At 42.3% G+C, this 26,334-nt stretch overlaps 1 protein-coding gene across 4 annotated transcripts in view; it reads right to left on the reverse strand.

Moving 5' to 3' along the window:
* LRP11 (LDL receptor related protein 11) overlaps positions 1–26,334 on the reverse strand; it is a 55,597-nt gene that overhangs the window by 12,882 nt on the left and 16,381 nt on the right. For all 4 annotated transcript variants that reach the window (XM_079939324.1, XM_079939323.1, XM_079939322.1 and 1 more), the window contains exons 3-6: positions 21,968–22,109; positions 17,068–17,193; positions 16,008–16,214; positions 2,465–2,560 (exon numbers count right to left, since the gene is read on the reverse strand). In XM_079939324.1, coding sequence (XP_079795450.1) covers positions 2,465–2,560; positions 16,008–16,214; positions 17,068–17,193; positions 21,968–22,109 — 571 coding nt within the window. The remainder of the gene's footprint in view (positions 1–2,464; positions 2,561–16,007; positions 16,215–17,067; positions 17,194–21,967; positions 22,110–26,334) is intronic.

Genomic DNA, 26,334 nt, shown 5'->3' on the forward strand with positions numbered 1-26,334 from the left:
AATCCTAAGGAGAGGTCAAGTGAGGTGAAGCCTGGAGAGGCCGCTGCACTTAGCAACTGGGAATTCATTTACAGGGAGATTGAAGGCTGAGGGATGCTGTTTTGTTTTTTATGTTTTTAGAGATCTGAATGCATCTAGGGGGATGAACCAGTAGAGATTATAAACACTGGGAGTTAATAAATGATGGAGAAACAGACTTGAGGAGATAAGGAGCTGCATCAAGGTCAGGGGGAGAGACTGACCTTGGAAAGAGGGGACACCTTTTCCTTCAGTGCTGGAGGAAAAGAAGAGAGGGTGGGTACCGACACGTGTTTACATTTGGGGGTAAGTAACTGAGGAAGTTCACTCCTGATAGCTTTGATTTTCTGAGCTTAAAACCAGTCCCAGGTATAGCTGGCCTCCTCTCCAAGACAAGAGGGCCTGGAGCTGAGTACATACTAATGGCATTTCAACCTCTGGTTTCTTTGTGGAATCCTAGGTGAAACTCCTGAAGAAGATTCTCAGGAACAGTCTGAGAGTTCAGTCTGGGTTCAGGAGGGTGGGATGAGGAAGTTGCATTAGCGACTCTTGCTACAAGACAGTCTTTTGGGCGAGGCCAGTATTCCCGTAGAGAATTATGAAAGATAAAAATCTGCGATAAACCAACAGTCTATAATTTGATTCTAGAGCTGGCACATACATTCCAGTTTCCTAATGGCGACTTTGAGGAAAGAAGTTTTGAAAGGGCTAAGTTTGGACCTGAGGGTGCCAGTTCCCCCTGCATCTTCCTGCACTAGCCACAGAAGAGGGATATGTTACAAAGGAATTGGACAAAAAAAGAGACTTTGGTCAACCCCCAAAGAAACCCTGGGAACCCCAAACCATTTCTTACCAACTGGAACCCAATACCCAGACCCAGTTCTGCTTGTTCAGGGTAGGAGAATGATTAGAGGCTGCCCTTCTAAGTGAGTTCAACTTGTTGAAAACACCAGCGTTTAGGCTGCAGGGGAAGGGAGCTGTTGTGGCTGAAGACCCCAATCCCAAGTCTGGGGCTCAGAGGCAGCTATGGCAACAATAAAACCGCATACAATCTAGGGGAATTTTCTGTTTGCCAAAGTCAGATATGAGGTTGCTGAACTGTCAAATCTGATTCCTGATTAATGCTTTGATGACAAAGAACATGAAGTCTCCCAAAAAATGCTTGCTAGGATACTGAAAATTATTCTTGACTTTTAAATACTCAGTTGGCATAGTTTCTTCAGTGTTCTTTAGTTTAGGTAATTTGAGATTTAAAATTTCCCAACCCCTTCTAAAACACATCACCATAGTTTTCTTAGAAACCAGCTAAGGGGATGAATTGGGTATTCTGTTCCTAAGACTGGGAGTGACACTCAAATATGTAATAATTAGGACAGGCACCGGGCAATCAGAACTGAGGCTCTCTGGATACATCTGGGCATGGGGGTAAGGGGCAGGCCCGGTTCTCTCTGTATGTCGAAAGGCGATGGGTGTTTTTATTCAAACATCCTGGGACAGGCTAAGTCCAGCAGGCCAGCAGCCTGGACAGCACCTAGGTACTTGATACCTGGGTTATTTTACCCATCTATTATTTAAAAATGATACTTGACTATTGTTCAGATATTACAAAGACTACTTCTAGTGTAAAAAGAAAGTTTTCTCAATGTTTAGGTCCATAGCTTAATAATCATATTTTGTTCTCCTAAATTTTCTTTTACTAATTAGTTTATGAGATTTAGGATTAAAACTTACCTTTCTACAGGACTATCTTGAAAGTATTTTCTTTCTAGTTAAAAATAACCCAAATTATGAAATTACAGTATTCTTCTTCCACTTACTAAATATCCCCTGTACCACCTACACCCTTTCACCATTCCTGTTGTCTTCCGTCTTTGTCACTGGAGCACTTGGAGAGAGAACTGGGTACTCTAAGACCTCTGCCCTTGTTGATCACAAATAACAATCACAATAGCCATCATTTATATGGCTTATTGCATGAGCCAAGCGATATGCTACATGCTCTATAATGACCGTTCCGTTTATTCTCCCTAACAGCTCTGTGAGGCAGGTATAGTTACTATGTTCATCGACCAATGAGGAAATTGAGATCCAGAGAGAGAAGATAACTTGCCCAAGGTCATCAAGTTAGTGATGGACGAAGGATTTGAACCTTAGCATCTGGTTCTTAACCACTATGTCCTGAGCATCACTCGTTCCACACAATGTTACACCTGGACGGGACTGTAGTGATTATCCAGGAAGCTGAGGTCCAAAGATGTGAAGATACTAGTTCAAGAGTCCCAAGATGAAGTATGATATAGGAGATGAGAATATACTAGTTCTTCTGACCCACAGATCCCTGTTCTTATCATGGACTCTTGCAGATTCATCTAATAACCTCAGCTACAGGATATGTGGCTCCGTAAATGTTTCTGCTCTGCAATGAATTTCCAAGGTAAATGTTTACCTGCTTCTGGGGCTGGGTGTTCCCCTCCTCGTCGATTGCTCTTTGACTCAAAAATATAATTTTCCTCTTTTCTGTGCTTCCCTGAGGAACCACTATCTGTGGAAAATAAATAAAACATATTGAAGGTACATCAGAAACTTCAGGGAACAGACATGAAAACAGATCCTTATTTATTTTTTAAGGATGGACTTAAAGAAAGGACTTACGGGCTTTATTTCTCCAATAAACACAGGCCTATGTTTGATACTAAAACTCGAGATAAGTAATATGACCAACTTAATAAAGCAGAGTGTGAGGCTAGTGAAAAACCACTGGACAGAGATGGGGGAAAAAGCACACTGTCCCAGCACTTCCTCCCCGACCCGGAGAAGGAGGGAAAGACTTCAGCTAGAGAAGTCAACGGTACTTGGACTTTATACCATGCAGTCCAGACATGTCTTCCTTTAGAAAATGAACAGTGAGCATACATAAGGCACTCAGACATGCTACTTCACTTTCTTACCTCAATGCTGCTTGGCAGGGATTAACAGCTGCATTTTTTTCTGGTCAGACTCAGAGAGGTTCAGCGCTTACCTGGGTTCATTCAAGTAGTCAGTGGGTCATAGGGCTGAGATTTAAACTCAGGTGTGTCTAACTGCTTGTTGGTGGAAACCAGCACTTCTGATTTAATGACAGGTTGTTAACTGTTTACCTGTTTTATTCAGTTATACTACTGAGAGCAAATATACAGAAAGATCAAATCTCAGGATTTTTATCTCAGGTTCTGATGAGCCATGGCTGTGTCATTCTACTATTTGCCATCTAGGAATTCATAGCATTTGTGGGCTTATTATATTGACAGTATGGTAATGAAGGAGTTACCCTCGGGCTGTAGTGTAATTTCAGGTGAGATTTTTGCAAAATATAGTGCTTAATGAAAGGAACTGGAAATGATCTGCTGACATGAGGAATTTTATGAAGAAACGAACAAAAAAAATTAAAGTTTCTTTACTCATATGGCATCAACAGAAATGTTCCTAACACCTGCAACTAAAATAAGACTATTCAAAAGTAGCACCTAGGGCTTCCCTGGTGGCGCAGTGGTTGACAGTCTGCCTGCCGATGCAGGGGACGCGAGTTCGTGCCCCGGTCCGGGAAGATCCCACATGCCGCGGAGCGGCTGGGCCCGTGAGCCATGGCCGCTGCACCTGAGCGTCCGGAGCCTGTGCCCCACAACGGGAGAGGCCACAACAGTGAGAGGTCTGCGTACCGCAAAAAACAAACAAAAAAAAACCCCACCAAAAGTAGCACCTAAAATGCCTTGGTAATTTGTAATAAGAAGTATACATGAATTCACTAAGGATCACAAAATCAACTGCAAAATGGAAAACTGCAGAGTTATTCCAGATACCTACTAGAGCCAGAAAAAGCAATGGTTTAAAATGACCATTGTAGTCACGTGTTAGTGCTGTTAATCAGAAGGGGCTGTCGATACAGTTATTTCCTTATGGCATCCTTAATGCTCCTTTTCACCCAGCCCTTCATCCCATCGGTCACCACGTCAGGCAGACCTCTTTTCTGCCTCTCGGCCACACGCAGCCTTAGGTCTCCATCACCTATGCCTCGGGAACTGCAAGAACGTCGTCCCTGGCCTTTCTGCTTTCAGACATTCCTACTGGAGTGTGTCTGCAGAGGCCGCTCATCCCACTCCCTCAGCATCAGTGCAGTTAGATCAGCCCATGTTCGCTTCTCGCGGCCAAGGCCACGGCAGGTTCACTGCATTCTACTGTGCCTCTACAAGACCACGCGTGCCAGCCTAAATACAGCCAATAATTTGGGCTTCCTTCGTAAACTCGAGCCCAACGAGGGGAGGGATGCGTAAGGCATAAGCAATTTCCTGCAGGCTAGAGAACCAGATGTATCTTTCAAATTGATTTCTACCCTTGTCTACTTTACTGTAGTGGTGGAAACCCCACTCCCTCCCAAATAGGGAGGGGAGGAAAAAGAAGAGGAACATCCGGGGTGAGACTGTAAAAGAAGACAGTGACCATGGAGGAGCCGAAGGGGAAAGAGCCAGCCAGGGAACTGCTATTACTGTGGCTGAGCTCCTCAGTCCATGGACGAAAGTGACTGTCCCCTGAGGCTGTGGACACCTGTGTCCCAGTAAGATGGGGACAGGGAATATTGAATCTAGATGATAGGGCTGGCGTAGCACTGGGGCCATAGTAAAGTTAGGCTCCTGTCCACATGGCGAGGTGATTTCAACACCTTCGGATTTTGTGGACCAATGAAAATTCAAAATAATTTTAGGGGCCAATTTAGGGTTGTCAATTTTTAATTTTGCCAAGTAAAGATATTAAAAGAAATGACCATTTACTAAGGCTATCACCTTCACTTCATTGTAAAGTAAGGATATGTCTAAAAGCCCAAATCATGAAGGATTTAATACATAAAAAGGATAGTTCTTTAAACCGAATAAATTTAGCCTTATAAAAAACTCACTACACTGTGCTTACTTTCCTCATTTTGTCACGGGTGGATGAAAGCTTTAGCATGGACGGTACTGTTCCTTCTCAACTAGCTTTGGGTATGGAAGTCGCTAAATTCTGTTATTATCCTTTTTGACTCAGCCCGTGCAAGATCCCTTGGTCAAATCTTCAAGGCTCTCCATGTTGCCTTCTCTCCCGGACAAGCACTCACCAGTGTGGGCAGCTGGGGTGCCCTGCTTAAGCCATTTTCATTCCCAGTTCCATTTGCTCACGCCATTAATTGAAATCTTGGCTTTCCATTTATTCAGATTCTTTCTACCCATACCTTGGAGCATGACTGAACGCCTACAGCCATCGCAAAGCCAGGGCTGACCTGTCCCCTAGGCACGACGGGCACAGAGCTCAGGGCCCACGGCACTTTTACTTTTAGGGGCCCACAAAAAGGTTTTAATTTCTTTTCCTTTTTTTTTTTTTTTTTTTTTTGGCCACAAGGAGAGGCTTGCAGGATCTTAGTTCCCTGACCAGGTATTGACCCCAGGCTACGGCAGTGAAAGCACTGAGTCCTAACCATTGGATCGCCAGGGAATTCCCTTTAATTTCTTTTAAAATCACAGAAACCAGGAAAGTTCCCTGGTAGTCCAGTGGTTAGGACTCTGCACTTTCACTGCCAAGGGCAGTGTGGCCAAAAAAAAAAAGAAAATCACAAAAAACAGGAATATAATAATAATAAATATATAATAGTGAATCCAGCCCATGTCATATTCATCTCCATACCAACACAGTAATTTTACACACACACACACACATATATGTGTGTGTGTATATATATATTTATTATTATTATTATTTTTTTAATGGAGGAAGGGGCCCATGAAGTGCCTAGGGCCCAGAAAGTCATAGTACAGCCCTACAAGTAGCCAATCCAACTACTCCAGTGCTCATGGATCTCCTCCTTCTTTGTTTCTAATGCCCTAACAGAAAGTACATACAAGCAGGGCTCAATGGAGCTGTAGCTGCTTCCTGGCTCTGTAGCTAAGACAGAAGGTCCTCGAGCACACAGCAAGGCTTGCTGCACAAGCTGTCCTCCCGCTGGGGCTGGTATAAGACTGTTAAGTTAAATCCTGGCTTCATCATTTACTAGCTGTGTGACCTTGTCTGAAGTCTTAAACCCTCTGTGCCTCATTGTCTGCATCTAAAACTGTGGGTAATGATCTGAACACATCATTAGGTTGCTGTAATGACCACAGGAGTGCACAATGACGGGCACTCAGTGAGTACTGTCACCAGTAATAAATTTGAAAGTGGAAAGATCACATGGCTGAGAACTCATGTCTAATTTTTTAAAAATAATGAGCCAGAAATAACAACACCAAAATTTACCAGTCTCCAATTCTTTTCAGAAGATTAACTGGCTTGTCTTTCATCCAGTGGAAAAATATAAAATACAATCATACCCCAAATATATTATGGGTTCAGTTCCAGACTACTGCAATAAACTGAGTCACATGAATTTTTTGGTTTCCTAGTGCATATAAAAGTTGTTTTTACACTATACTGTAGTCTATTAAGTGTACGCAAGCACATGTCTAAAAAAATCAATGTACCTACCTTAATAAAAAATAGTTTATTGCTAAAAAATGCTAATCATCACCTGAGCCTTCAGTGAGTCGAAATCTTTTTGCGATAGTAACATCAAGATCACTGGCCATACATACAGATGGCCGAGAGGCACATGAAAAGATGCTCAACATCGTTAATTATTAGAGAAATGCAAATCAAAACCACAATGAGGTACCAACTCACACCAGTCAGAATAGCCAACAAATAACAAATGCTGGAGAGAGTATGGAGAAAAGGGAACCCTCCTACACTGTTGGTGGGAATGTAAGTTGGTGCAGCCACTATGGAAAACACTATGGAGGATCCTCAGAAAACAAAAAATAGAATTATCATATGATCCAGCAATCCCCCTCCTGGGCATATATCCAGACAAAACTACAATTCAAAAAGATACACACACCCCTATGTTCAAAGCAGCACTATTCACAGTAGCCAAGACATGGAAGCAACCTATATGTCCATCGACAGATGAATGGATAAAGAAGATGTAGTACATATATACAATGGAATACTACTCAGCCATAAAAAAGAACAAAATAATGCCATTTGCAGCAACATGGATGCAACTAGAGATTATCACACTAAATGAAGTAATCAGAAAGAGAAAGACAAATACCACATGATATTAGTTATATATGGAATCTAAAATATGACACAAATGAACCTGTCTATGAAACAGAAACAGAATCACGGACATAGAGAACAGACTGGTGGTTGACGAGGGGGAGGGGTTGGGGGAGGGATAGAGTGGGAGGTTGGGGTGAGCACATGTAAGCTTTTATATATATTGATAGAATGGATAAACAACAAGGTCCTACTGTATAGCACAGAGAACAATATTCAATATCCTATGATAAACCATAATGGAAAAAAATATTAAAAAAAGAATGTATATATATATATATACATAACTGAGTCACTTTGCTATACAGCAGAAGTTAACACAACATTGTAAATCAATTGTACTTCAACTAAAAAAAAGGATCGGACTTCCCTGGTGGCGCAGTGGTGAAGAATCCGCCTGCCAATGCAGGGGACAAGGGTTCAAGCCCTGGTCCGGGAAGATCCCACATGCTGCAGAGCAACTAACCCCGTGCGCCACAACTACTGAGCCCATGTGCCACAGCTACTGAAGCCCGTGCGCCTACAGCACGTGCTCCACAACGAGAAGCCACTGCAATGAGAAGCCTGCCCACCACAATGAAGAGCAGCCCCCGCTCGCAGCAACTAGAAGAAAGCCCATGCTCGGCAGCAAAGACCCACTGCAGCCAAAAATAAATAAATTTATATTTTTAAAAAAAAACCCAATAAACTAAAAAAAAAAAAAAGGATCACTGGTTACAGATCACCATAAATATAATAATAATGACAAAAAAAGTTTGAAATATTGCAAGAGTTACCAGAACGTGACACAGAGACACGAAGTAAGCAAATGCTGTTGGAAAAATGGTACCAATAGACTTACTCAACGCAAAGTTGCCATGAACCATCAATCTGTACAAAATGCTGTATCTGCAAAGTCCAACAAAACGAGGTATGCCTATAACTGCATTCACAATTTCCCCCCTCTGTCTCTTTCCAATGAAGATGAGAGATTGTTCATCTTAATTCTGGAGAGGAACTCAGGACTGGGACCACCCCTACACTGTTTCCATTTTTGATTTGAATTAACGATCTTATAGGCTTGTAGCTCTCTTGCCACTGGACTTGAATGTTCTAGCAAAAATTCATATAGTGCTAGCAGTTACTGAGAGACATGAATTATATTTACACATAATATCTCATTGTAGTGACACTGTGAGAAGATATTATCCTCTTACAGGTAAGGAAATGAAGTTCAGTGATGTTTATTACCTGGTTGCTAGTAATCAGTGGTACTGGAATTAGAACCCAGGACTGATCCAAAGCAGGAGCTTTTCCACTGAACCATACTGCTCTCAAAGTCACAGCTCTGAGAACTTATAGTTGATACCATATTTATTTACTCATATTTTAGCAAATTAATACTCAAATCTAGGCAAAATCACAAATTTACATTTCCTTAGGAAGGTCTGGGACAAGGCTCTACTAGGGATGCAGTAGAGAAACAGGTTAATTTTTCTTGGAAAGGAGACCTTGCCTTGGAGATGGGTTCATTTAAAAAACTATACAATTCATTTTGAATCTTCAGTTGTCACATTTGAAAAGTATTTTCTTAAATGCCTTCATATCCTGGGGAGAGAAAGCCAGTGATACAGGATCTGGGAGAGATCAGGTATTAGGGAGAGGGCAGTGTACACAGGAGACTTCAGAAGACACAACTGTCATGGACTCTAGAATTTCCTAGGGGACTTGCCCTGCCATCTTGGTATTTGAAATGTGAATTTCTGTTTTCCATATTTTTGAAGGAACTGACCATAATTTTCCAGACTGCCTGATTCACTCTTCCTAGACATCAGCATATGGAATGGCACAGAAAAATGCCTCACCTCCATACATCCTATCATAGGCTCTAACCAACACAGCAGTCAGAACAAAACAAGAAAATGCCATCATTTACTTATGCAAATAATTCATTTTGGTAATGATCCTTTTAGAAGGGTTAGGAAATTATTTTTCCCCTCTTCTGAATGATCTATTGTGTTATGTTTATCACGCATAGCTATGCATTCACAGAGAGAGTTGGAAGCCGGATGGAAGCTATTTTAATTTCATTTTCAGTCACCATAGAACAGGCAGGCATGTTCCAAAGGGAAGTTGGAAAACCAGCAGGGAAAGTGGCTACTATATGGGTCTCCCTTCCAGAATGTTCTATAGCTTCCTGTGACCCCTGCCAACTAACACAGACCACAGAATTGTCCTTTCTCACTATTCACTGGTAGACCACACTGCATGTCTGCAAAACAGGTAAGAGGAAGCTCTCTTCAGGAAATGCTCTGCATTGTCCTAGGACGAGAGCACAGCTAACCAGTGACAGTTGGTCTGCTCATGCTGGAAATGTTATTTAGGCCTCATTACAGTCATAAAACTCATTGGCATTCTCTTTGCTTGTTTTCATATTGTTTGTACTAGGCAGCCTTGAAAAAGCCTCTACAGCTTGTCAAAAATTAGTTAAAAGGAGCTCCAAGTTCATTCTTGGAGGCAGGCTAAGAAAACTATCAGTGTTTACGAACATCTTTGTATTTGGCTGGAGGTTAATATTTTAATCCTAGCAGAATGCTGGAGGTATTCAACTAACTTCTAGATAAAATAAACCATGTCATTTTGTTTAAAACCAAGTGGTTCCTTGGGACTGACCCAAGTGGGTCAGATGTCACAAAACAGAATTTACTATATAAACCATCTATAGATTTCAAATAATAAAATTATGTAGTCCTCACTACAGTGACCAAAGCTTTTAGACTGATACCTCATAGAAGGTAGGAGGTGCCTCTTCCAAGACCAACGTTTCTCTCAGTGCCCCAGAATACTTGCGTATGCTTAAAGGCATCTGCTGATTATAGCTCATTAGATGACATTGTCCAAACAAGTGAGTAGGTCAACAAAAGAGGACGACTCCCTTCAAAATAAGTTTGTGGAAATAACCATCTGATTATCTTCATTTGTGATAAGTACATTTCCTTTAGCTGGATTTCCATTCATTTGAGAATCCAGTTGATTCCTGCCACCATGTTGGAACATAATAGACTATTCAGCTTAATAGACTTCAACACATTCAAACCACCTTCCCAGAGGTGTTGCTATATAGTTTCAAAATGGTTTCTCAGTTAGAATAAAGATAGTTCAACGGAATGAAAATATGAAATACGGGGCATGTGAAAAAATCCCTTTAAATATCCTTTGTGAGAATGTCCTCTCTGAATAAAATACTTTCCATAGTAAGGCAAAGGTAGGAGTTGCTTGCTCATTACCTCCAGAGATAAGGCGAACAGCGAGGCTTTGGCGTATTTGGCATGGGAATCCGGGAACGTGCAGGCAGAAACCCTCACCTCCACACAGAAGGTTGTGCGTTCTACTAACTCCATGCCTTAATCCGGATCCTTACAGAATCTGGCTAACCTGCTGGGCTGAACGTGAATTCTCATTTCGAAAACAAAACCAAACAAACAAAAAAGCAGATTCAGTGTGAAGGTGGATACACCGCCACTTTTCTAGCACTCTGCAGAGCTGGAAACCAGATTCTTTCCTTCGGCTGGGTCATACACAAGGGGACAGACAGCCTTGGGAATGGATGACTTGGGCCACGCACGCAACAGGCCCTGCAACTGCAACCATCTTCAACAGCGCAGCCACTGTGCTATTGCATCCCAAGGAAGCGCAAGCCCCGCTGCGACGCTGTGATCTGCTCCAACGGTTCTAAGAGGACGCAGTGTGGGTTCACTGGTGGAACTGCATATTCGCACACACCCTTAACTTCATCCTTAGTGACATGCTTGGCATAAATTCCCAAGGGCAGGATAACTGGGTCAAGGCATACACACAAAGCTTCAGAAACTGCCCTCTGGAAGACTGTACTAATTTGAATCCCACCAAAAGTATGTGAGACTTGTTTCTCTGTACTCTTTCTTTTAAAGATTTGTTTTTAAAGGTCAAGTCTTATTTATTTATTTATGGCCGCGTTGGGTCTTTGTTGCTGTGCGCGGGCCTTCTCTAGTTGCAGTGAGTGGGGTCCACTCTTCGCTGCAGTGGGTGGGCCTCTCATTGCGGTGGCTTCTCTTGTTGCACAGCATGGGATCTAGGCGTGCGGGCCTCAGCAGCTGTGGCGCACGGGCTCAGCAGTTGTGGCGCACGGGCCCAGTTGCTCTACAGTGTGTGGGATCCTCCCAGACCAGGGCTCGAACCCGTGTCCCCTGCATTGGCAGGAAGATTCTTAACCACTGCGCCACCAGGGAAGTCCCATACTCTCTCTCTTTTTTTTTCTTTTAATATTTATTGGCTGCATCCGGTCTTAGTTGCACACGTGGGATCTTTTATTGCAGCGCATGGGCTCTTCATTGCAGCACATGGGCTCTTCATTGCAGTGCACGGGCTTCTCTCTAGTTGTGGCTCACGGGCTCAGCAGCCCCGCGGCATGTGGGACCTTAGTTCTCTGACCAGGGATCGAACCGGCATCCCCTGCATTGCAAGATGGATTCTTAACCACTGGCCCACCAGTATCTCCCTCTCTGTACTCTTATAAGCATTATTATTATGTTTTCACCTTTGCCAATGTGATACATGAAAAACTGCATCTCATTACTTTCTGTACACATTATTAGTATTAATCTTAGTATCTCTTTAGCGTCTCTTCAATGAGTTAAGTGTTATTTATCCTCACAAGTCTGCGGGGGAAGGAAGCAGCAGAAAAATTAACTTGTTCATATTTACTGTACTAGCTGATAATCCTTGTAAAACTCAGGCACAGGTCACAAACAATAATGCATTTTTAAGTCTACTATGTTATGCTGAATACAACATAATTTCAAATCACATGAAATTGGAGGCTGGGGATTCCAGTCTGGTGGTCTCAGGGATAACAGAAGAGGAGGGAGAAGGGGGATGTTGTCCAAACAGAAACCATGTGTTGTGGGAGCCCTTTCTAACACTTTCAAGGTTCTATTCTTTCTTTCCCACTTTCTTTACCCTGGACTTTTTTTTTTTTGTAATATTTTAGCTGTGCCGCGCAGCATGCGGGATCTTAGTTCCCCAACCAGGGATCAAACCTGTGCCCCCTGCAGTGGAAGCACAGAGGCCTAATCACTGGACCGGCAGGGAATTCCCACCCTGGACTTTCAAAATTTGTGTTTTTGATGGACATTTCATAACGTATGAAAATACTCATAAGTGAGAAAAATAAAAGTTTTGTAAAAATATCCTAATTTTGTTAAAAGTGAATAAATGTGTGTGTGTATGTATATAAGTAAAAGTAACTGGAAGAAAATGCAACAAAATGTTAATGGTGAGTTTTGCTGGATGATTTAAATTTTCTTCCTTATAGTTTTCTATATTTTCCAAATTTTCTACAGTAAATACATATTACTTTAGTGATTAGGAAAAATAATACATAGAATAAATAATAACTGGATATTAATCTCTCTGCATCTGTGAAACTCCATTCTTTACATCTTCATAGCCCAAGTCAAAGGCTTATTATCAAAAAGAACAAAAATAGAGATGCAGGGACTTCCCTGGCGGTCCAGTGGTTAGGACTTTGCACTTCCACTGCAGGGGGCATGGGTTTGATCCCTGGTCGGGGAACTAAGATCCCACATGCTGCTGCACCATGCAGCAAGGCCAAAAATGAAAAAAAAAAATAGAGATGCAAAAATATTTCAGATTGGGTGTCAACTATCATTAACCGGTGGTGGCAGCCTGGAGCATTATTTGCAAAAGGGTTCTGAGGCTGAGTCCTCAACCCCCAGGAGATAAAGCTGGGATCACAGAGCAATATCTAGCACGGACAAGGGCTGATGGAATCCTGCGCGAGCGTCAGGCGTTTCATATTCCCCCAAACAGATACCAGGCTAGAAGGGCCTTAGGGGTCATCTGGTTGAAGCTCTTATTAACTGATGAGGAAACTGAGGTCCAGAGACATGAAGCGATTACTCAGGGTTCAAAAGGCAGAGCCATGACTAGAACCTAACGAAGGAGATTGGCCTTTGGTCTTCACTCTGCCTTCAGCTAATTCATTCAAGTTCATGTGTGCCTCTCGTCCACGGTGACGGAGCAAGAGTTCACCCGTTGTGGCCTCCGAGAACTCTGTTCTCTCTGTCAACTTCATCCCTGCTGCCCAAAACACCTGGTCTCCCCTTACTCTGTTTCTTAGGTGACTGTCTTCTCCATACAAACCTTCCATATGGAGAAAATGGAGTCAAACAAATCCCAAGGTTTGGAAGGAGTGGCAAAATTCTCCCATTAGGTGGCAGTATGAGCAAGGAATAAACAAAAGCAGGCATCCGTAGGGCGCTTAACCTAAACTGTCTGAAAGAAAAGCCTTTTGTAGGATATTTTGTAGACATATTTGTATTGAAGCACTTTAAAATCTACAAAGTCCGGGGTGGTGGTTGTGGTGGTGTGCTGAATTGGGCGATTGGGATTGACATGTATACACTGATGTGTATAAAATGGATGACTAATAAGAACCTGCTGTATAAAAAAAAAAAAAAAATTATTCAAGTCATCCAATGATGGAATGACCCAGTTGACTGTATGACTGATTTGACCAATAACAGAGTGATGTGAGTAACAAAGAGATCTGTAAGTCATTTTATTTATAGGAAATTTTAAATTCTAAGAACTATTCTGAAGACTGATCATGAAGTTATCTTGCATACTTGGTGAATTTAGATCTATTTTTAACAAATCACAAACCTGTATAGTGATAGTACACATTCTGAGGGCTTTAAAAAGATCTTTCTTATGTGATTATTTAGGTGATTTTTCCCTTTACTTATTGAATGTTTGTATGTGCATCTATATGTGAGCATGCACATGTGTTGGGAAATATAAGTAAGAATTTAATACATTTGTTTTACAGGAAGCTTTGAAGAGACAGAGCATCTCAAGTTTTCGATTTCTAACATAAATACATTTTATAGACAATATATTGTTTCAGGGGGTAGAACAGATATTCTTCTTTGGTGATTACTTATTGATTTTCTTTTGACTATAACAATTTAAAGTACTTTATTGCTTACATTTAAATAAATGCTAAATCAATAGTAAGTTATACAACCATACAGTGGATATATGTATAGAGACATTATCCAGAATACGTGCCCTGGTCAGAATGGAGACTTGTAGAAATACTCACTTTAGATGACTCTTATAAGAGCAGAAATGTGAAGAAATAAAATTATCTTACATTTCATCCTCAATGCTCAATTTTTACAAGTCATTTTTGTGATCTAACTTTTAAATAGGACAACCTAAGGCAATTGTATTTTTTTCAAATTTTATAATGGATAACATTCATGGTCAAATTTTGAGACAGAGAATTAATAAAATGTTAATTATGAGCCCTGACTCTGGTATTGACCTGTTTCTTTTTGAAAATTATTTGACCTTTCTAACTTTCAAAATTCAAAATAGAAATATGTCTGTTTTTGACCACATCATGATATTAATTTAAATCAAACAAGACAAAATGCCTTGAGAACATAATATATATAGGAACGAAAATGTCTACTACTTAAGTATTTTTATTTTATTTATTTATTTATTTTTTGCGGTACGCGGGCCTCTCACTGTTGTGGTCTCTCCCGTTGCGGAGCACAGGCTCCGGACGCGCAGGCTCAGCGGCCATGGCTCACGGGCGCAGCCGCTCCGCGGCATGTGGGATCTTCCCAGACCGGGGCACGAACCCGTGTCCCCTGCATGGGCAGGCAGACTCTCAACCGCTGCGCCACCAGGGAAGCCCTACTTAAGTGTTTTTAGAGTAGCTTTCCTGATTTGGACAGAAACAGAATAGTTCTTAAAGAACAGAAATATTAGACCATATTTGATGGCTTTTCTTCCTTTTTATGTTTATGTGCATTTCATCTCTTTGAAAATCCCAGTGACTCTGATCCTTATTTTTCTCAGTGACTTTTATGCACAATAAAGGATGCTTTTTGTAAAGTGTGAAAATAAAATAAAATAAAATCTACAAAGTAGATAAAAGATTGGAAGGAAATATACCAAAATATTAAAAGTTGTTATCAATAAAGGGGTGGTATTTTAAGTCATTTTGTTTTTTTATTATTTGCAACTTCTGTATCTTCTATAATGAACAAAAAAGTTTCATAAAGTAGTTATTGAAATAGTGACAGATTATTTCAGTAAAATGTATGCAGAGTTTGAGTACTGAAAGACACGCACAAAAGCATACAGAAATGTGATAACCTATATTCTGTCTCCTATGTCATACAATCATGCAAATATAAAAGTGTAAACAGTTGTCAAACAGCAGAATCCTGTAATGCTCTAGGAGTATGCATGAATTCTAAAATATTATTAACCATATTTTTAGAAAAGCAAAAGATGACAGATTTAGTTAAACCGGAGGCATAATGCTGAGATATTAGCACATGCAACCATTTCAACATAATACAATATTTTCTTCACATTCACTTGTTTGGTGTGAACAGGATTTACATAAATAGGTAGGGGTTATGCTGCTTCGCCTCAAAATAACCTAAAATTTAACACTTAGGGCATTAGTTTCCTTAACATAGGTGTTGAAACTTTTAAACTCTAACTTATTTACAGATAAATGTATTGATACCTCTGGAGTATGTATATACATACGTATGCATGAACGTATTTGGTAGGTGTTCCTTACTATAAATAATCAGAGAAAATGTCAAGTTTTTTTTCTTTTTGGCCCAATTCTTCATTTTAACTCCATCCTTTCTTTTAAGATATTTCCTTAACATTCTTCAAATAGAACCTTATTTTGAGCCAAGTGTCATTATAGAAAATGAGACTCTTTGTGAAAATCTGCCTCAAGCCCTTACCTGGCATCCCAGGATCAATGAGACTCTCTGGTCCCCAAAAGGCAGAATGATTCCTCTTTTCCATGGCTGATGACGCAGGTGGCTGTTTTGGGGCAGTGGCTTTCTGGGACTTTTCCCGCAAGGAGCCCCTGCCTGCATCTTTGCTTGGTCCGGTGGGTCTAGGCTGTGCCACAGCCGTGTGGGTCACCATCTTGCGGTCAAGGCTCACTGAGGGTGAAAGAGCTACTATCAGTTGTTGGGTTTCTTTTCTGAACTTCAGCTAAAACCACTAAATTTGCAGTAGATTTAAAGTCATGGACATTTGGGAATGATAACTTATTCATCTAAGATATATCAGAGCCCCATAAAAAACTATTTGTTCTTGTTTTCAAATGAGTAATCAGTTCTCTTCTAATAATTCGCTTTCTGAAAGTTCACATAAAGAAAGAGACAAAGACACAACTTAAACCTAAGGTTTTGAGATTCGTCATCCTTGCTCAAACCAGTACTTCATTAAACTTTCCACAGCTCTTCTTCCTTTATTGCGGTGAGCGTTTATACACGTGGCATTATAAGACTGATTTACAGCTTGGACTAACCACACCCTCATGTCATAAATTTTCTAAAAAATCTATCAACAGAAAACGTTAGCTCATTTCAGTTTTTTTTTTTTTTGGTTTTGTTTTGTTTTGTTTTGGCTGTGCAGCATGTGGGATCTTAGTTCCCTAACCAGGGTTTGAACCCACACCCCCTGCATGGGAAGCACGGCATCCTAACCACTGGACCACCAGGGGAGTCCCTCATTTCAGTTTTTAAAAAAGCATATGCTAAACAGCATTTTTAGGATGAGGAAGAATCTTGTAGAAAATTGAAAACAATCTCTTAAAAACGTAAGTGATATCAAAATTTGACATTTGTAACTCGCATTAAAGACATAGTAAATACTCATTTAATTTAAGGCATAGCTCATTCACATGAAGTTATACCTGAAACAAGGCAGAAAAAGAGCACTACTGAGTTTGCATTTATTGTGACAATACAGACATCCCTTCTACCCCAAAATGTGATGCAGTCAACTCACGATTTTGACAGAAACCTTCATCAGACCCATCAGGACACTGCTCCACTCCATCGCAAGCCAGCGTGATGTCAATGCAACAGCCATCATCACAAAAGAAGTGGTAGCGTGAGCAAACATTCGAGCATCCTGTTCATAAACAAGTCTCAAGTCACAGGAGTGCAGGAAAAAAAGACTTCTACTGTGTCAAGATTAACAGAGACTATACATATAGTGAAATGCATTTGGATAAAGAGATGCAGATAATGAGGGAACACCTAACAGTCTGTGCTCGAGCAATAGATTCTGGGAAGGTTAGGGGGTTTCTTCTTGACCTTCCTGACTTAATTCTTAGGAATCACCATGGGCTCTTCGTCTTTTTTTTCTTTTTCCAGCTTATTTATTATTATTTTTTTTAAACATCTTTATTGGAGTATAATTGCTTTACAATGGTGTGTTAGTTGCTGCTGTATCACAAAGTGAATCAGCTATACATATACATACACCCCCATATCTCTTCCCTCTTGCGTCTCCCTCTCACCCTCCCTATCCCACCCCTCTAGGTGGTCACAAAGCACCGAGCTGATGTCCCTGTGCTATGTGGCTGCTTCCCACTAGCTATCTGTTTTACATTTGGTAGTGTCTATATGTCCATGCCTCTCTCTCACTTTGTCCCAGCTCACCCTTCACCCTCCCCGGCTCTTCGTCTTAGGGCCCTTCTCTAAGGCAATGATACTTTAGAGGTGAGAACAAAGAAGCAGCAGCTCTGGTCTTCCCCATCCTGCCCTGGGTTTCCTCCCTCAGGTGACCCACTCTGCATTCATCCGTTCGTCCATCAGCTCCCCAGCAGGCCACTTCACACCGGTTCACCCCTTGCACAGTACTTGGCTGGCTGTGTTTTAGCAGAGACACCACTTGCTTTTTTTTTTTTTTTTTTTGTATCAGCTGGCCATTTATTTTTCTCATGGTGATTTAGGCTGAGCTCAGCTGGGCTCCTTCCTTCATGTGTCTGTGATCAGCTGTATAGACACCACTTTCTATGTGCTATTCTTGCATTCACATTTCCTAAGTAATAATTTTTACTGAGATCAACTTTCTACTATTGAACCCTGTTTGCTGGCCACCATAGATCCATGGTGCTGTAAAGAATAAACAGAATCTTTAGCTACTAGCTGGTGAGAATTTATTTTCTACAAATAATGAAATTCCCTTCATTTTGGAGCTCTTAAGAGTTTTTAACCCTCAGAGCTACATGTATTTTCTTGAAAGGCATTCCCTGCACCCCCCAACTCCAGATTAAGCCAACTTTACTTTATAGTTGTTAGTTACATAACAACTGCTGACACTAGTGATGCGGACTAAAGGTACCAGGCTAAAAGTAGGTCTTAAGGATTCTGTAATTCTCCAGGGACAGATGGACTAGACTATTATCTCAGTTCATGGGAGAGTGGTACATGATGGTATTTCTGAGACAAATGGCTGAGCACAGTATACACGCCCAGGAGAGTCTTGGAAACGTTCTACTGGAAAGAAGTTCAATTAAAATGCTGGGAGAGGAGTCCATCTGGGTGGAAGGCAATTCGAAGATACCTTGATTATGGAGGAAAAAGAGGTAAAGGAAAGAAATGGTGGCAGAAAGAAGAGGACGCAGGAAACCAGCAGTTATGGCTGAGAACTTGGGCCTAGAAAGGAGAATCTGCTTCGGACACAGGGAAGGGGTTGGGAGGAAAAGTAAAGGAAAACTCTGTGGACACCAAGCAGGATGCAGCGTCTGCTTACATTTCTTAAACTCATGACATGAAAATCCTATCTTGAGGCTTTCCTGACTCCTTGGTAGTTTGGGAGCTAGATCCATATTAGTAATTTACCCATCTATTTCTAGATTAGTGGTCTCCAAACCTGTTTGACTATACCTATCTCCAACCTACCCATCTATTTCTAGATTAGTGGTCTCCAAACCTGTTTGACTATACCTATCTCCAACCTACCCATCTATTTCTAGATTAGTGGTCTCCAAACCTGTTTGACTATACCTATCTCCAACCTACCCATCTATTTCTAGATTAGTGGTCCCCAAACCTGTTTGACTATACCTATCTCCAACCTATAAATCCTAAGCATGTGCCACCATATTACACATCGTACAAAATAAAAATTAATAAAAATGTAAGTTCTGGGGCTTCCCTGGTGGCGCAGCAGTTGAGAGTCCACCTGCCGATGCAGGGGACGCGGGTTCGTGCCCCGGTCCAGGAGGATCCCACATGCCGCAGAGCGGCTGGGCCCGTGAGCCATGGCCGCTGAGCCTGCGTGCCCGGAGCCTGTGCTCCGCAACGGGAGAGGCCACAACAGTGAGAGGCCCGCGTACCGCAAAAAAAATTATAAATTAAAAAAAAAAAGTTCTGGGGCTTCCCTGGTGGCGCAGTGGTTAAGAATCTGCCTGCCAATGCAGGGGACACAGGTTCGAGCCCTGGTCCGGGAAGATCGCACATGCCGCAGAGCAACTAGGCCTGTGAGCCACAACTATTGAGCCCACGTGCCGCAACTACTGAAGCCTGTGCACCTAGAGCCCGTGCTCCACAACAAGAGAAGCCACCTCAATGAGAAGCCTGCGCACCACAACGAGGAGTAGCCCCTGCTCGCCGCAACTAGAGAAAGCCCGCACACAGCAACAGAGACCCAATGTAGCCATAATTAATTAAATAATTAAAATAGATAAGTTCTGGTATTTTCTTTTCCGTCTTAAAAATGTCTTGACTGTCTGTTGGGGATTCTCTATGGAGACCACATATCTGGATCATCTTAGAGGTGTTTGTTGGCTTGCTCTGTGAATAGATTATTTTTTGCAGAGCTGGAAAACATGCAGCCTCTATATCCAAAACTGAACCAACTTATCACAGAAGCAGGGGTATGTGCTTGTCTGTTTACCCCAGAAAGTGTCACCCTTGGTTATCATGAAAGCTAGTCATTAACCATAAGATGCGTATATATAAAAGAGGGAACAGAAACTCTCTCAATCCCCACCTCTTGTTTTCAATGTGTCGATGTAGGATCTTATTAACTTTAATTCATAGTTTGTTATTTCAGTCTAACCAGTGAGTGATTCCAGACAGCAGTTAATACAATAGCATTCTTTTTATTTTCTGTATAAAGTTACATATGTAAGACCTATACCCAACTGGCCTTTCAGTAACCAAAGGTGAATCACATCACTCGCTCTCTGCAGCTTCAAATACACTTTATCGTCATCTTGAGAAAGGCCGGAAATGTACAACTGGCAACTGGCCTTGGGAGCCCCAGAAAACTGGCCTGAGTAAGTAAACCAGAGCAACAGGCAGCTGGTGAGGTGTCAGCCCTTTGCCTCCATGAGCTCAAGCCGTTTCTCCCTCCCATGCACCTCAGTTGTATAAAAACAACCCTTTTCTAATTTCTGCAGGGGATGACAGGAGCACTTTTCTCCCAGAACCAGCAGTTGACTTGGCTCCTTGCCCAGGGAGCCCTGTTCCCGGGAGAACAGCCCTCAGGGCCCAGGAGTTTTCCACTGCTGATGATTTCAGCTGTTTGCAGCGGCCCTGGCACATGGCCAGCTTTCCAAGGTGTGTTCTAGGTAACTGGCTCTTTGGTGCAGCTGCAATAAATCAACAAGGACTGCTTGAATGTGGGCCGGGCTGCAGGCCTGGCTCACTCCCCGTGGCTGACTCACGGTGCTGCGGTGAGTGCACTGGAGTTTGGGGTGTGGCCTGTCCATTGGCGGTCACCCCTCCTTCCTCATGGTCAGCTTAAACCTTGGCTGGACAGGAGTCAGCCAACCTAATTGTGAATGTTCCTAACACGCTGTATCCTTGTGGAAGGCAAATTATCAAGGTGGCGGAGTTCTTAGGATTCTAAAGTCTCCTTTCTCATGTCCAATATGCACACTGACCCATGTCTTTGATGGAAGATCAGTCAAAGTACAAGTAAATCCAGTCTTTTTATTCTTATTCTCCCAACTGCTGGCTCGATTACCATCTAAATACTGAGGAATCAAGGATGTAGGAGACAGGCTACAAGTTTGCTAGAGCCATGGCTAGTGAAGGGTCACCACACATGGGCAGAGATCAGGTCTGTGGAGCGCAGTAGCCACGCCCACTGCCTTGCACACAGTTCCCGTTCACCGCAGATGCTGGGAAGGCATCCGCTGACCGAGTGACAGGACCCTCACACATACACTATCTCAGCACTTCTCCAGAGTGAATTGGGGGGAGGGCTTCCCTCTGCCATACCCCCATATCTTTAGTGCTGCTGAGTTCCATATAAATTTTTTTTTTTAACTTGATGAGCTAATCTTAGAAATGTAGATGTTTGGGAAAGTAAGAAACAGGTAATGAGAGAAATGAGTTTACATTGGGCAACAGAACGTGAGAAGCATTATATATATGTCGAGCTATGTTATTAACGTATCTGTGCATCTGTGTAAAGTGTCCATGACAGTTTTTAAATAGTCCTTTTAAACTGACACATGCATGCATATATTTTAATTTGTTTTCAATGTACTCCTTGGCTGCATACTTTGAACATACATATCAAATAGACCACCCTCCTTTAAATCCTCTCCTGGAAAAGCCAGATGTCTTTCACGAAACTGAGTCACGGAAAGATGGAGCATCTTTCGGGTCCCGTGGCTCACACAGCCTACCTTCATCCCCTGGAGTGTGGAACGCTCCCCCGCCCCAATTCAGCAGTGTCACTTAGCCCAAAATACAATGCAGCCTATTTTTGCAATCATATTTTTAGTAAAGATTTTCCCATTCAACAACAGCAAAAATAAAATGAAAGGGCCCCTGTAATGCACAGTCAGAATATAAAATGCCAATTTAATACCATCCTTCCATTGATAACCTGGTTTCTGTTGGCCACTGTGAATGTGAGGGAAGGGCTTTCTTCTCACCTCCTGTGGAGAAGGCCACGGGAAGCACGGTCACCGAGACGCTGTCAGAGCTCCTCTGCCCAGCAGTGTCCATCACCGTCAGCTGAAAGGTGTATGTCCCTTCCTGTAGGTGGGACAGCTTCAGGGTTCCGGACTGAGGCACCTGATACCCAAACAGGAAACATCATATTTAGTTAAGAACCTGAGGCACAGAGTCCAGCATCATCCTGAGCTGGAAATCAATGTCATCCTTGAAGCAGTCCCATGACCCACTTCTCTACACTCCTGGTCCAAGGTTGCAGAATACTAATCACACACAATTCTGGCAGATTGGTCAGAAGACTTGAGCTCCGGTGGGACTGGGGCCTGACACCCCCTTTCTCCTGGAAACTTCCTCTCCCATGCCCATCCACATGGTTGCATTGGAAGGGTCAGTTATGACCTCTCCTATGGCCACAGGGGTGCCAGGCTGAGGGGAGCCTCTGGCTCAGAGTCAGGCAGGCTGTGCGAGGTGGCAGCTATGCGACAGGTGACACCACTGTTTATCGTTTCTTGGGACTTAGACAGGAATGCCTGGAAACATGGGAGCAGATGATGACCACACTGGAGCATGCTGACGTGAAGCCCTGCAGCCTTGAGCAGGGTGGTGTGAGAGAGAAGCTCTGTCTTCTGTCCCAGCTGGTCTGCCAGAACGTAGACCTAAGACTGCCGAAGGCCAGCAGCCTTGGGGTGTGCTGACCTGGGTGTATGAGAGGAGAGGGTAGATAGTAGGACTGAGTCAGAGTAGGGATTTAAGGTGGGTGCGACAGGGGGATGCTGAGTGTGGCCACAGGAGTGAGGCTGAGATGAAGTTAATGGAGATTTTAAGAGACCAGGGAAGCCTTGAGGCTGGAGGCTGTGGGGGCCATCCACGCAAGACATCGTCACCCAGGCCCCGGTCATATCTCTGGGAAGGCTCCTGGGTGTCAACACTCAGCATGCCCGTGTCAAACTAAACCTCTGCGGGCCGTGCCTTCCCTGGGAAGCCTCTTTCCAACGCTGGGGCTGGAAGGACAGAGCATCCCTCGTCTAAGGGGCCAGTCCCTCCACCTGGGCTGTGGAGGCCTCCCTCTAGCCTTCCTAGGTACCTCTTCTCTGATGCAGGAAACACCGTATCCAGATCCAGACCATGGTAATCACCTTCAACATCTTGGGTGCACTCAAATTTAGGTCTTTTCAAATTAAATATCCCCTCCCTGGCGCCTTTTTTTTTTGAAAAATCTGCTTATAGAGGAAGGACAGCTCTGTCAGGTTTTGCGGCTCGGCTATCCATGGGTGTAATGACGATCAACTGTCTCTGTGGGAAAGCTCTGAGAGCTGCTGGATTTGGACACCAACAGAAAAGGGAGATGCTGACAACTGCTGACAGAGAATGGATCTTGCCCGAAGGGCCTCCGAAGAGGGCTTTGCGTTCGGCACCAGTCCACATCTGCAGGCCTTGCCTCTATGAGCAGAAACTAAGTACGGTAACTTAATACCAAGGTCTTTGTTTGAGGCTTATTTTGATAACTGAGAAAGTCAATAAGGTCCTATTAATCTCCTGTGAAATTTCTTCTACAAAAGGCTCCCCTCCCCTTCTTCTGCAGTAATTTGTTTAAAGCTTTTGCTGTTTCACCTTAAGTCTCCCAGAGCCAGTGAGAAACGGAAGTAAACACTTTGATTTTTGGATTTCATCATTTCAAGATTTTTTTCCCTGTGTTTTTATTTCCTGGATGCAGAAAACTTTCAGGTTTTGAAGCCATAAGAGATAAAACATTAATCTGATTTGATTTTTTAATCCCTTTCATAACACAGCTTGGCATGTCTTTTTTTTTTTAAATTGAGGTATAGTTGATTTACAATTTCAGGTTAAGTTTCAGGTGTACAACACAGTGACTCAAACAATTTTTAAAGGTTATACTCCATTTATAGTTATTATAAAATGTTGGGTATATTCCCTGTGCTGTACCATATATCCTTGTAGCTTATTTATTTCAAACATAGTAATTTGTACTTTTAATTCCCTGACCCTTTTCAGTTTAGTTAGTTGGCTAACAAATGCTATCTTTCCTCAAAATCAGATATTAGAATATATAGAACTGTAAGATGGACGTTTTCCCTTCAAGCACCCAGGTCATCTTCTTGGACATCTCCTCACATTTATATGACACTGGAAAGGATTTAAAGTATTTTACAAACATTTCCCAAGTGTCAGGATAAAAAATACACACACACACACACACACACACATAAATGTATATGCAACATACCCAATTTGTAACTTGGAGAGAGATATTACCTTTAATAAAACAAAGAGCTTCTAATCTCTGCCCAAGATCTCCTGTTCAGCAGTAACAGAGCCTTTGATGGCTGGCCTCTGGCTAAATCAATGTATAACTCACTCTGCTATTCTGGCTCAACTGCACCTCCCTAAAATAGTAATTTAGTGGCGAGGAATACACGTTTGGGTTTATTTATATACCACACACACACATACATACATGATTATTATATATACTGAGTTACAAAATGAGTACTACCTGTCTATTCCCCTTATATAATTGCTTCTATATAAGGCATTGGGCATATGTCAGTTACAAAGCAGTGACAAGATAACATGGTACAAAATATTTCAGTAAGAAACTCCATTGAGCCAATGAACCCAAACGCATTCTAGCCTTCTGCCTTGTGTCAACTAATCCAACTTGCAAAACCGGATGAGAGCTCTATAGCGGTTTGAAGGCCTTTACGATCCTTGTTATAATCCAACGCCATTTCCCTGCACACATACAGAGAGTGAAGGAGACACACAGGGCAGCTGTCCTGATCAGGAGAGGCCAGAACATAAACTGGCACCACAGCTGTCGAGATACTTCAGGTGAACATGCTTAAGTTCTGTTCTTCAGTTACATGTTCCTTTTTCTATTTACTTTTCATCATGCATATGACACAAAGTTCTGTAAAAAAGAAGCAAAATGAATTCAACTGTCTGTACTTTCCTAGTTATATATGCTCAAATGAATGGAGTTAGATCATAGTCACAGAAAACTCTGATGTACCCATCTTTCCCAATTGTGCAGGAAGGTGATTTTAAGAGCGTTTCCTCAGGAGTTGGGGATTTCTCTTAACCTCACCAGAGGAGGATCATTCTCAAAAGAACAGAACCAAAAAGGCAGTAATTAAGACAGAATTACATTGCTTATCTTGAGGTTTCAGGAATCAAAGGGAGAAATATTTTTGGACTGGGGCTTTTCTCCTACTTTTCAAATTCTCTCAAAATGTGTTATGTAAATAGCGCTCCACTTATAAAACTAGCCATGATTAGAAGCCTCTAGAAGTACAGAGAGGAAAAAGGAACCTATTCTTCCTGTTACAACCCAACCATGTTTTACTTCTGTGTTATTCTTTTTTTTCTTATTATGCATTTCTTTTTTAAATAAATTTATTTTTTTATTATTTTTGGCTGAGTTGAGTCTTTGTTGCTGCGTACGGGCTTTCTCTAGTTGCAGCGAGCGGGGGCTATTCTTTGTTGCGGTGCATGGGCTTCTCATTGTGGTGGCTTCTCTTGTTGCGGAGCACGGGGTCTAGGCACGCGGGCTTCAGTAGTTGTGGCTCACGGTCTTCAGTAGTTGTGGCGCACGGGCTTCGTTGCTCCGCGGCATGTGGGATCTTCCCGGACCAGGGCTTGAACCCGTGTCCCCTGCACTGGCAGGTGGATTCTTAACCACTGCACCACCAGGGAAGCCCTATTCCTCTTCTTACCTCCAGCAGTCTTCGAACCTAAGTTCTAAGACTAGAAACTTAACGAATATTTGATGAATAAATGAACAAAAGAGTGAACAGAATGGCAAATGACATAAAAGAAGATGAGAGAGAGCTAGAACAAGAGCAGAGAAAGAGAGTAACACTAACGCTCCCATCCTTCCCACCAAGAGCAGGACATTCCCTGAGGGCGTGAGCCAATTTTCTTGCACCTGTGGCCATATGCAGTTTCTACAGACAGAAGATCAGCACTGCTGCCCTCTTGCTTCTTCTCCGACTGCCCTTCCCTTCTTTCCAAACCAAGGAAGTTTGTAAAAGTATGTTATTGCACAGACCACTGGGCAAATGGGCAACTGTCCTCCAGGGAAAGCCAAACCTGATTCTCATTTTAAAAGGATACTGATTTCCATGGTCCTAGGTTACTGTAATCAGAGGATATACATTGAACTTGAAAGCCCTCACACATGTTCAAAATTTTTGCACTACAGAATGTGGATCTTTTCAATCCGAAATTTTCACATCGATATGAGTCCTACTGTCAAAATATTAAGAGTACAGAGACATGTACCACAGGGCTCGCACCTGCAAAGTCTTCTCTGATGTCCCTC

The sequence above is a fragment of the Stenella coeruleoalba genome, assembly GCF_951394435.1.
Source record: "Stenella coeruleoalba genome assembly, chromosome: 12".
NCBI classification, from domain to species: domain Eukaryota; kingdom Metazoa; phylum Chordata; class Mammalia; order Artiodactyla; family Delphinidae; genus Stenella; species Stenella coeruleoalba.